This window comes from Pongo abelii, chromosome 3 (genome assembly GCF_028885655.2).
Source record: "Pongo abelii isolate AG06213 chromosome 3, NHGRI_mPonAbe1-v2.0_pri, whole genome shotgun sequence".
Classification (NCBI taxonomy): Eukaryota; Metazoa; Chordata; class Mammalia; order Primates; family Hominidae; genus Pongo; species Pongo abelii.
In genome coordinates this window covers 178,847,207-178,860,652 of record NC_071988.2, presented here as the reverse complement: position 1 = coordinate 178,860,652, position 13,446 = coordinate 178,847,207, and the positions used below count along the sequence as shown (strand labels likewise).

The following is a 13,446-nucleotide window of genomic DNA, read 5'->3' as shown; positions in this document are numbered from 1 at the left end:
CTATTGTGTATAGTCTTTTATTAAGAGGTTTTCTTTTGTTGTTGTTGTTGTTTGCTCTTTAGTTTATTAATTTGTTTTCCTTAAAATTTGCCATTGCTTTATTGGGAATCAATAAAACCATAGATTTATTAGGAAAACTATTTGAGAAATAGCCTTAGCGTTATCTAGTAAGCAGTAGTACAGAAGTATAAGCATGCCGTCAATACATCTTCAGGTTCACTTTTATCTTTCTGTGTGCAAAACATGACTGGGATTCTAATGTTTGCTTACAAGAATATTTAAATATGATACACTGTCCTGTAACACTTCTAAATCATCCATAGACTCAATTTAATCTGGAATAATATTTTTAAAATAGTTTTTAATTAAGCTCAACAATAAAGTACTTATATAGTATATTCTAAGCAATATAGTCTTCTTAATAAATTATATTCCCGGGTGTATCTTGACTAATTTGCATTTGAATTAAAATATTTTAGGCACATTTTCTATTTAGTTTATGTATAAAAATATGTACATATTGAGCAAAAATTGTTGAAGGCTTTAAAATAAGCCGAGATTGATAATAGATAAGGTCTTTTACACATGACCCATTTATACCTGGTGTATTTCTTCACCCATTTTAACTTTTTGATTGTATGTGCATCATTTCTTATCTTCAGTCAAATTTGGAAATCAAAATCTCAGAATAATGTATTAATTTTTTGGTTAGACTCACTGGGTCCTTTTAATTGCTAGTTTTCTCGATCTGCAGTCTTTGCCAGGGGGGAAGAATAAATCTAATCCCTTGTAGGCCTGTTTATCTATAAATTCTCTAGTTTTGTTCCAGTTCCTGCCATTCATTTCTGTTTTAGTGCTAATATTTTCAAGGAGTTTCTTGCGCACTTCCCATTATAAGCTGATTAAAACCCCTGTCTTGGCATCTACTAATAGAAGTTGCAGCTGCTCCTATAAACTGAGCAGTTAATAGGAAGGAATACGAAGGATTATAGCCTTTTCCTTTTCACATTGTTTTTCTTGCACCAGACTTTACACAAAAAGCTCCTGCTTGTGAAGAATCATTTTGTTTGCCTATAGGATTTTCTCTCTGCATTAACTTTTAGTGTTTTGAACCACTCAGCATTCAGTGTTTTTTACTCTCTTTTAAACTTTAAGTTTTCTTTTGTGCAACTTCTTCAATGAAACTTTCCAGTCGCTTTACAGACGATAGCTTTTTTTGATCCTCTAACTATAGCAAGACATAGTATACAAATACATTACACTATAACTGATTTCAACTTTGGAAAACTGTGTGAACATGTATCAGTGAGAAAGTCACTTAGTTACTTTTAGGAAATGGCTGTGTGTGAAAAGGATTTTTAATCTTCTGTGGTGTTTATGCATCAGTTGCTTAGGGTTGAACATTCTTTTGAAGCACTCATCCTGTATTTTGTATTAAATAAATTTGGATTAATAAGCCTTTTGGAAGTGTCTTTGTAATATTAATTTATTTATAAGTGAGGAGGAGAAGATCCATTTAAATACAACAGGGATAATACTTTGTTCAGGAATTATAGAGAAGAGTTAATTCCATAGAAACAGAATAAAGGAAACTATGAAGTAGAAGATAATAATATATCAGGTCCTCATCTTTTCGTTCAAGACTTAAGACAAAAATGTCTCCTTAAATTCACTTCAGCCTTGTGGTTTTCTAACGTTATGAAATATTGTCTGTTTTGAAACACTTTAAGGTTTATTTTCTGATGAAATTCCTTTGGAGGCAATACATGGGTAAGAGGTGGAAGGAGAGGAAAAAAAATCCTATTAAGCTATTAAGAGAAAAAAACTTGTTAAAGTGTTATAAATATATAGAAAGAATTGAAAGGAAGAAGACATGTTAGAGAGACGAAGTGGGGAAGTAAATGAATCACTTTGATTAAGTGGATTCTTAATTTATTGCTGGCTACTAACCATGATCTTAGTTTTCTTAATTTTCGTTGTGATACATGAAACAGAGAATGGGGAAAGTCTGAACCTTACAGTAAGTGATATTTAGAATCTTAGCCATCAACATGGGAAAATACATGTACCATAAACAAAAGCTGGGTTTTTTTTAAGTTTGGGAGTTAAATGTACAATAATATCTTTTTGACATTATGAAAGTTATATTTTCTTAAATTAGATACAAAAGACTCAGAATTTGACTATATTAAAATTAAAATGTTTATTTGTGTATGTGTGTGTGACAAAAACCATAACAATACTTAAGGAATAAAGTCAAATCAGAACCAGTATTATTCTCAATCTTGTTCACTGAAAAGTTTAATTTAAAAAGACATGAATAGGCATATTTGGTGGAATATTTTTATTTCCTCAGCTGATTCTTTAAGAAAGTATGAAATTATCAGTATTCATTTTATTATAGAAAATTTGTTTCAATTTTAGTGCAATATCCAGTGGTACACAAATGTAGTATTGATTGAATGTAGTATTGATTAAAGATTAAAAATTACAAAACTCTTGCATCAAAGGGCTGGAAAACTGAGGTTTTCTTAGAGGAGGATTACTGTATGAGAAAGCTAAATAATCCGTATTGGAGACAATTGCAAAAACAACAGTAGCTATGTGATAAGCATTATTCATATGCTAGGATCATTTTTTTTTTTTGAGATGGAGTCTTGCTCTGTCACCCAGGCTGGAGTGCAGTGGCGCAATCTGGGCTCACTGCAAGCTCCGCCTTCTGGGTTCAAGCCATTCTCCTGCCTCAGCCTCCGGAGTAGCTGGGACTAAAGCACCCACCACCATGCCTGGCTAATTTTTTGTATTTTTAATAGAGACGAGGTTTCACCCTGTTAGCCAGGATGGTCTCGATCTCCTGACCTCGTGATCGGCCTGCCTCTGCCTCCCAAAGTGCTGGGATTACAGGCGTGAGCCACCGCGCCTGGCCGATCATTTTTATTTAAAGCCTAATTATATTAAATTGAAGATCCTTTCATCAACAGAAGTTCAAGTAAAAAAAATTATCAGATTTTGAGGCTTACTGGCAGTGAAATAGTGCTTCCATTAATTGAAATTAGAAACTAATGTAGAGGAGAAACTAGAGTTCCTAAACTGATCATGAGTTTGCAGTAGGATATATTGAGTTTGGGACATTTTGGAATGTGATTTTGTGGTTTGAAAAAGAATTCTGAGCTATTGCTATAGATTTAAAGAGCATGTGTTTGTGAAAGTATTTGAGAACACCAAGGATTTATGATTATAGAAAGAAGACTGAGGATAGAATCTTGAAGAAGAACCAACTGCAGGTATAGAAGGATACAGTTCTATAGAATATCTAAGATAGTAAAGGAAGTAAGAAGTGCTGCCAATAATACAATAAAATATAGCCATTAAAAGATCAATTAAGAACTAGCAGGTGGTTCACTGATAGAAAACTGTTATAACAGTTTTCTGTTATAGTAGAAAACAGTTGAAAATATCTGTATTGCTTGCTGTTTAAGTGGTACTAAAAAATAGTATGCTTTGAATTTTGGGAGAGTTGCTTTTACATATCCTCTTTGGGTTTTCCTAGGATGTTTTTGTTCATCGTAAAGCATCACTAGGTTGATCTTCTACCAGAGGTACTGGGCCTTTCTTTGCTGTTTTAAATGTTGGTGACAGATAATCCTTAATGGGTAGTGCTCACACAGGATTCTTTCAGAACAATTTATTTTTCCAGCACTAAAGTCTTCTTTGACTTTGAAGTGACCTGTGAAAGATTTAGTTTCCAACTCAACAATTAATTTTGCATTACATAAATATTTCATTTGAAGTTTCAAAATGCTCGCCTTTATTTTTGGTGACAGGTATGATTGTCACTAAAACTTTCAGATTTGTGACATTCATAGGATTTAATATACTGCATTTTTTGTCAAAAATTATTTAATTTCCTTTTATCACATTACTTTTGTCGGTGAATCAAGTGATTTGGTCTTGGCTGGGTGCGGTGGCTCACACTTATATTCCCAGCACTTTGGGAGGTCAAGGTAGGTGGTTCACTTGAGGCCAGCTGGGTGTGGTGGTGCACACCTTTAATCCCAGCTACTGGGAAGGCTGAGGCAGAAGAATCGCTTGAACCCAAGAAGCGGAGGTTGCAGTGAGCCAACATTGGGACCCTGTACTGCAGCTCGGGTGACAAAGCAAGACTCTGTCTCAAAAAAAAAAAAAAAAAAGTGATTTGGTCTTTTTAAATTTGAATCTAACTTCCACATTTTTTCTTTTACACTTACATAAATTCTTAGCACTCCCATCAATTCCTTTGTTTGGGGTTTTCTATTTTCAGTTTTATGAGCTTTGTTTAATATGAAAACAGTATGAAACCTAGTGATTATCAGAAGTTTGTGAACAGCAGGAGCGATAAGTCACTTAAAATATGGACCTCATGATGTTGTGTTGATTATTTTTCAATTCTCTAATCTTTTTCTAGATGAACTGCTGCTCTTCTTAAGGTAACAGCAGGGTATGGGGGAATTGATACATAAATACTCTTGAATTGACAGATAAGTACACTTGGCTTTGGTGATGATGTTAACATAGCCCTGTGTGCACCCCTTTCACTACCGTGACCATCACCCATTACCACCATCTCCTGAAGCAAAAACAAATCTTAAAGATTGTGAATGTGAAGACATTGCATGCTTTTAAAAGTCACTTAGTTTAAGAGAAAGAAGGATCACCTGGCATTATTGCCTAGCACTCTGTCGTTCACGTAGATTGCACTGGTGTGTGTAGAGCAAAGGGCTGGGGCTTCAATGCAGCAGGCTGGCTGCAGGTTGTATGCCCTGTCAGTGAGTATTTGTTGATTGTTGACTGCATATTTATATGTAATTATAAAATCTAGATCTACTTAGAATATGATCCATACATGATTTATTAAAAATTTCAGCTTAATATGCATGCTAACATAATTACTGATTTTAAAATGAAATATTAAAAAAATTACAGTTAAACCCCTTTATAAGGATGCCTATTAAACTGTACTTTTTAAATAACATACTCCATTGTTATATTATACTTTTTTATGGAAAGGAGTAAGTGAAAAATAAGGCGATCCCAGTTATTAACTGTCTTCTCCATTCCACTTACAACACTCAGTAGCAGGTACAGAAGTGATGATGATTCCAGAGCATTATATGAGTCTGACTCCAAGGAAGATTAGAGATGCATTCACTGTATACCATTTTACCATACATTTACTTTACTGTGCTCACTAATGGATTACAGGAGAGAACCTATTTACGATACTATTGTCAAGAAAAACTGTTTTAATTAATATTAAGCAAAAAATTAGATTACCTATATAATAAATATAGATACTACTGGTTATTTCTTTAAACTTCCTTTAATATTCTTTATGAAATAGAAGGTTGATGGTATTGGTCAAATGGTACAAAGTTTCAGGATGAAATGAGACTTAATGTACCACATGGGTACAATAGTTACAATAATGTAGTGTATGCATGAAATTGGCTAAGAGGATAGATCTTAAATAAACACACACACACACACACACGTCCCCCCACCCACTGCACACGGTAACTTTGTAGAGGTGAGAGATATGTTAAAGTAAGTCTGGTGAAAGATTTTAATTATGTCATTTCAACAATTCCTTAGGAACTAAAAAATACAACAAATGCAATCGTTGTGTTTGTTACTACTTTTCAGTCTGACCAAATGAGCATTTTTTGCTGTTAAAAAGAAAAAAATGTGGCACATATACGCCGTGGAATACTATGCAGCCATAAAAAATGATGAGTTCATGTCCTTTGTAGGGACGTGGATGAAACTGGAAACCATCATTCTCAGCAAACTATCGCAAGGGCATAAAACCAAACACCGCATGTTCTCACTCATAGGTGGGACTTGAACAATGAGAACACGTGGACAGAGAAAGGGGAACATCACACACCAGAGACTGTTGTGGGGTGGGGGGAGGGGGGAGGGATAGCATTAGGAGATACACCTAATGCTAAATGACGAGTTAATGGGTGCAGCACACCAACATGGCACATGTATACATAACAAACCTGCACGTTGTGCACATGTACCCTAAAACTTAAAGTATAATAATAATAAAATTAAAAAAAAAGAGTAGAGGAAAACTTTTTATGGTGTTTTGTTAAACGAAGCACTATCAATTTAATCAAAACAAGAACGAGGATCAAATCAAATCTATTTTATGCTACCTGACCCACCTACATGGCTCAAGAGAACCACTGATCATTGTAAAACATATGAACTCCTGCTACAACTCACCGCAAGGGTACTGTTTACAGTTGTCAGAGAACGAAGCAGCTTTGTCATCAATCTATGCCTGTGGTTTGGACCTTCCTCCCTGGTGGGGTTCACGATTTTTATTACTTTTTTTTCTCTTTGTTCATAATGTCTTAATCTAGTTAGAAGTTTTCTAATTGATAGAGTGGTGATGGTAGTGTCTTTTACAGTATAGCTTTAAGATAATTCACATGAGCTACTAACAGTTTCTGGCTCATTCTAGATGCCTCCAAATTGTTAACAGCTTTTGTCATTTGCCCTTAAAAACTACTGGAGTAAATTCATCCTTTTAAGGATGTGCAATTGAGTTATCTACTATATTCTTTTTTATACACATTTTCTGATAAAAAGCTTTTTAAATTTCTCCAGAAAAGTTAATATTTTTTAAAATTATGTAATATAAAGAATTCCTAGATTGTTCTAAATTACACATTGGATGCACGTTTTTCCTGACAGTATATCAACTAATTTTATAGAGTTACATTGGAAGTATGTGAAATGATATCCCTGTGTTCATGCTGGACCACTTTGTGTATGCGTTTGTATCTGCGTGTGTGTGTGTGTGTGTGTGTGTTTGTGTATGCACACATGTATCTTCTAATCCTAAAGTGAAAAATTTATCCGTTGTTTTGCTTCATAATGAAGAAGTTATTTTTGGAGAAAGGGTTCTTAACCTTGATTTCATAGATAAAGTGGTTCATAGATGGCTTCTAGAGGTCTGGTGAATATTTTGAAATTATATTCTATTGTGTGAACGCTGAGAGTGTATATAATTTTAGATTGTACAGATATATAATTTTCTGATTTGACCATCCATACCTTTCATCAGATTCTCAAAACTTTCTCAAGCCATTGGTTTAAAAGGATCAAACATAACTTTGGTTTTTAAGTGGTTGGTTCAGAAGTTTAACATACTTGAGGAATTTTGAAGGCCAGTTTTATAATTGGAGCAATTATAAAGGAACAGAGGATTATAGACATTATTTAGCAAATCATGTTAAGGTTTGTTTTTGTCTCAAAACTTTCTTCATCATTATATTCTTCTGTCTAGGTCATCCTTGCTGGCATGCTCTTTATCATAATGGTGCTACTATATTGTACTGCCATACCACAACACCAGAACATCAGTTCTAAACGTTACCTTTCAATCCCCACATCCAGCACAGAAAAAGGCCATCTAAAACAAGTTTTCATCTTGGAATTGTGGTGAGAAGGGGAATTGTGAAGAGAAAATCTCAAATTTGTTGTTGATTAGTATACACGTTTTTCCCAAGTCAAGCCAAAAAAATGGCATTTTATTTTTAAAACAGTATTTGACTTTTGACTTCAGAAAGGAAAAAATAATTTCTTCATGTATATGATACTTTTTTGAAGTTGCTAGTTTTATTTCAGAGATCTCATATATCATGGTAAATTAATTCCAAGTATGAATTTAATATAACTCTATTCCATAGAAACAGATTTTATGACACGGTAATCAGTTGCTGGTGTCTTTTTGTAGAATATGGGGGATCTCAGTCAATTCTTAACACAGTGGCCTTCAGTAAGCAATGATAGTTCACAAACCAACCCTTATGTTACCCTTTTTATCCACCAAATTTTATTTGTAAATATGTTTGCAGGTGAAATATAAACTTTTTTCTTAGGCAGTTTAGCCAGTCAGCAAATATTCATTGAGTGTCTATTATGTGTGAGGCACTGTGCTATGTGTTAGGAGATACAGTAGTTAAAACAAACAAACAAATGAACTAAACCAAAACAAAACAACAACAACAGAAAAAACAAGAAACAAACAGAAGCTTTGGCAAAAAAAAAAAGTGATTTTATTAATTAAATTATGCACAGATACTTTAAAAACTAAGTAATCAATTAAATGGATATATATGTGAAACTTGAATTCATTGTGAGGGATATGAAATGTTTACTTTAATAAAGATTCAGTTTTTCATATTTTAACCCTAATCAGTAAACACATTTGAAATGATCTCTTGTCTTCTCTAAGTTAATATGAAATTTACCACTTTTTAAGAGTATCAAATTCGGGAAGTGTATTTATAATTTGAAGTAGAATTAATGTTAACCCTACTGATTCAAGCAGTGGAGTGAAGCCAGAATCCAGCAAATCATTAATAATTGGTAAAGTTGTCTCTTACTTCATTGGTAATATTAGAAACACCCCACAAAAAACCCACTGAAAAGCAGTAAAACCATTATTAGGATCATGTTAGTTATTAAAGTTATTAGGATTGTTACTGTTTTTGTTTTACCTATTTTAAGATAAAGTACTGTAAATATAACAGCTGTTGCCAAGTTTATGAAAACAAAGAAAAAGTTACACTCAGTGGGCTGAGTTGAATAAAGAGGCAATAGGAAAATATACACTTGTGAATTAATCACACAAACATCCAGGTTGAAAATTTTCCTGGAGTAGTGCAATATAGTGGAAAGAAAATAGTATTTAGACTCAAAAGATTTGTACTGAAGGTTTATGTTGTCATTAGGAAAAATATAGCGTCCAATTTTTCTGAGGATATTCACAGTGTATGTCTGTTTGACATAATTAATAACATCACTCTCTTTTATTCTCAAAAATGTATTGTTTAGACAGGATATTATATGATGACCCCTATTTATTGTGACAACTAATTCTGTTTTCATAAGAATTAAGTGTGCATGATACAATTAGTTTTTATTTGTTGTTTTAGCTGGTAAAAACTTACGTATGAGAAAGTTTTTTGTAATCGGAAAATCATTGTAAGAACTATAAAGAGATATATAGGCCGGTTGTGGAGGCTCAGGCCTATAATCCAAGTACTTTGGGAGGCTGAGGTGGATGGATCATGAGGTCAGGAGTTCAAGACCAGCCTGGCCAAGATGGTGAAACCCCGTCTCTACTAAAACTACAAAAATTGGCCAGGCGCGGTGGCAGGTGCCTGTAATCCCAGCTACTACGGAGGCTGAGGCAGGAGAATTGCTTGAACCTGGGCAGCAGAGGTTGCAGTGAGCAGAGACTGCACTCAGCCTGGGTGACCCAAAAAAAAAAAAAAAAAAAAAAGAGTTAAATGTTTGTATTCATTTGGGCAAAGTGATTAAGGTGACTATAAAATAGAGTAGTTTTATTTTTAGCATATCACTCTTAAACAATTAGCATTGGTGTTTTTTGGATTATTTGTATAATGTCCATTCTCCAAAAGTGTGTTGTGTTGAAATCAACTCACAGACCATGACAACAAGCAATATTGAAACTTTGATTTTGCCTGTGATAAGAGATTTATTTCATTGAATTAAAATTCAATGGGTTTACTAAACTGAGTGAGAAAATGGAAGAATTATTTTGTAGTTTCATCAGTGTTCAATTTTGAATGTTCTTCAGTTTATTCTCTTTATCATCTTCAAGAGGTACCTCATGCCTTTCTATTAGCTTTGAAAATGAAAATAATTTTATTATTTCTGTAAGTCATTATCAGCAGTCACAGATTTTAATGTTCTTCCCTATTAATTTGATCTTAAGTGTGCAATTCTCAAACACTTCTGTGCGGCTCTATTCATGAATCCTGTTTTATTTCAGAGAATTTATTTTCTTTCTATAAAATGGTTGCACCTTTGCTTTTAAAATTTCTTCCTGGAAAGCTATTGGAGGACTTGTATTAATTTGAAACAAAAGAAAACAAAACCAATTTTTACACTAGCAAATGAGTTTCTAACTTCAAGGTCCCTTTATCAATAGCAAGAAGAAACTTATTCTGCCTAAATCTGAGAAGTCTTTAACTCACCATCGGGAGGACTACAAAACCTTGGCAAGCAAGAGTCACCTTACCATATGGAACTTTTAAATATGTAGTTTCTGGGACAAGATGTTAAGGGATAATAATTGCTACTTTGCAGAGTTACTAGAAGCATTAAAAGATAATGTATATGAAAGTATGTGGCTAGTAACTTGCAATTTTGAGTAGATACTCAATAGCTATTAGTTGAGTTAATGAGCAAGATCTGGGAAGAATGAAGAGTCAAGGGAATAAATAATGCTCTTTCTTTTATTCCAAATAATGCTCTTTCTTTTATTTTTTTCTATGCCAGCCAAGACCCGCTCCCTTAAAGATTAGTACAAATGTCCATGAATAAAAGTTCATTGACTGAGATAGTCATTTTTACAAGCTTATGTGTCTTTCCAATCATTCAAATTTTTTTAACTTCCAAAATCTGAAATTGAAGATTCTGAACCACCTAGATTAGGATTCGAGGTCACCAAAAGACTCAATTTTACTATCTCCATCTACTGGCAGGGAGGAACTATATCCAAGCATCTGGACTGGCATAGAAAAGAGGAGAAAGAACATTTAAAAGGTAAGCAAAACGTATATTTTTATTTACTCTGAATTTTTAAACTTTTCTTATCAGAAACTCTGTTGTACTTTCATGTAATTAAGGTTGATACAATGAACCATATTAGAGCAAGAGAATTTGTTTAGGTAGTACAATACTCTTATCTGATTCTTCAACATGAGCAAGTATGGATGTGAATGCCTTCCTTTCATAATGGGAATACCTTCTGTCTTTGCACTTATTAAGTTTCCACGTAGTCATTCCAATGCCCTCTTACTGTTTTCACTCATATTCCTAATAATCTTTAAACTGCAAAAATGTCTACATTCCCACTTCTGTATATTCTCTGACATGTTAATTTTACCTGGCAAATTATTTTTATTACCATCATTTAGAAAGAGTAGAAGTATGTTTCTCAAAGTTGAATTTATTATTCTGTTGTTTCTTATATTTTTTCATTGTCTGTTTATAATTATTTTAATTGGGCAGAAAGAACTAAATAAGTTTCTTGTTAATTGACCAGTAATAATTATATCAGTTCTTTTTAAAATTGATATTTTGCTTCTCCCTCAAAAATCTTGAAATTTCCTTGGTTTACTTTTCACTATGATCAAAAGTTGCAGTATGATAACTGCTATAAAAAATGCTCTGAGGGTTTATGTGGTTGTGCAGTAATAGATCTTTAAATTTAAATCATATATTTTAAATAGTTTCATATTTTAAGTCTTACATTATGCATTATGCATATCTTTCTTTAAAAAGCCACATCTACACTTGAGAAAAGAAGTAAAAGACATTTGTCAAGACAATTAGTATTATTACTATTGCTGCAATTAAATAAGTATAATTTGTGCATTTTTTTTCCCAGTTAGTTTTCTCCTCTGCACCCCGTGTCAGTTGTTTGTTCATATCTTTGCTTTCTTTCTTTAGATAGTGGTACATTTCTTTTAGAGGGATGGATGGATTTATAAGGAACATAGTGGAGAGTTTTCAACTACAGAATTAGATTTCATGGAAAAGAATTGTCAAGGAAATGGTATTCCAAGATGTCTGTTCACTTGCTTGAAGGTCGTGAATGCAGCCGGTCCATTTGCTGGGTAGGGGATTACACTCACATAAACAGTGCAAATGCCATAAAGGAGGACACTCAAATCTTCTTGTGGCATCTGACAATGTCCAGTCTGACAGATAACTCTTCAAAGTTGGCCCTGAGATCAGAAGACAAGGAAGTAGGTATTTTTCAATAATGTTGAAGGAATTAGTGATAATGGGGTGTTAGAGAATACTCTCACCTTGCTAACAGAATTTTGGTGAGCCTCATAAAGGCAGTTCAGTCTCTGTTTTGAATAAAAGCATATGTCTTCTCGAATCTGTTCATTCTGTCTCAACTCCTCTTTTAGTCCCACTGTCCCTTGATCTTCAGATCAATTTGAAAGCTGTTGTCATAAAGCTAGCTGTTGCTGAAGAATTTTGCTAGTTGTTATAGTCAAGCCAATTCTAGAATAAAGGATACTTAAAATCTTCATGTTTAAGCTTTTCACTCCTTTTTTTTTTATAGGCCAGCTAGATGATAAAAATAATGTGCGCTGAGGTGGAATAACAGCACAATTGGATATTCTCATTGGTATTAAAAATGTCTTTGCTTTGAGAAATAAAATTTAAGCAACCTGTCTTCCCACAAACTATCCAAGCTTTCTTATTTATTTATGGTTTTAATTTCTTTAAAAACCTAATGTTTATATTTTTCATATTTTTACATCACTTTAAGATTGACAAAAATTGTTACAGGTTGGGAGTGTGGGGTAGGGAGGTAATTTTTCTAGCAGGACTGAATGGATAGGATATTCACGAGCATATTTTGTTTAAACTTAGCCTTTGAGGGGCAATCATGTCCCAGGATAATTGCACTTTATTTATACCTGATGGAGTTATGTGGAATTACTGCTGAAACCAAACACCTTGCTACAAATATAACTTCTAAATTTCAAATATCGTATATGCAATTGTAAACACTTTAGCACTTATTGACATTATTTAATCACATAAGATAGAAGGACATGATTTGTATAGAAGTGACCAAATTTAGTATTTTTCTTGCCCTCAATTAGCATTCCTGAGAAAATCATAGGTTCATCGTGTATACATTATATACATTCACTTTTGAAGCTAAAATGCTAAATGTAACAGGAAACAGTAAACTCTCATTTTCAGCATTAATATATTAATCTGAATATAGTAAGACTAAAATGAATATGTTTCTATTTTCTTATTTTTTAAAATTCATTTGTTTTGCTCAATTCCGAGCTTAAAAAGAGAATTTTAAGTATCTTTTAAATATTCATTAAAAGCATAAACTGATGGGCTTATTTGCATTTTTTTCTATGAAATAGTAAATTTGTTTTGGTTATCTTTTTGTTGTTACTTTCATTGGTAAATTTTAAACATCTTCCTGTCAAAATGTCAGTACTTTATCTAGATGTTGTATGCTCACACATACAACAAGCAATTTAAAATATGGAAAGTAATAGGTAGCTACTTTCCATATTTTAAATTGCTTGTAAATTCTGCTCTGAATGTTGTAAATTATATGTCCAACACAGATAGAAAACTAACAGATGCTTAGTCTCCAAAACAGATGAAATTCTTTATTGAAAATATTTTCCTTAAAGTTGTTTGTTTAAAGGATATATAATGTGAATTTGTGGTTAACCACATTAGCCAGTTTTTGCCACAACAGTATTATTAGGTGTAAATGTATTATTCTGCTTCAAATATTTTAGAGTGCCTAATATTTTATGTGAACTTTCTGATTTTAATTCAATAAGAGAGTTG

At 33.0% G+C, this 13,446-nt stretch overlaps 1 protein-coding gene across 3 annotated transcripts in view; it reads left to right on the top strand.

Annotated features, from left to right (window-relative positions):
* PDGFC (platelet derived growth factor C) overlaps positions 1-13,446 on the top strand; it is a 216,389-nt gene that overhangs the window by 106,294 nt on the left and 96,649 nt on the right. For 2 of the 3 annotated variants that reach the window (XM_054554631.2, XM_054554632.2), the window contains one exon: positions 10,575-10,635. The exons of the other annotated variant lie outside the window; for it this stretch is intronic. In XM_054554631.2, coding sequence (XP_054410606.1) covers positions 10,575-10,635 — 61 coding nt within the window. The remainder of the gene's footprint in view (positions 1-10,574; positions 10,636-13,446) is intronic. 3 annotated transcript variants of the gene reach the window in all.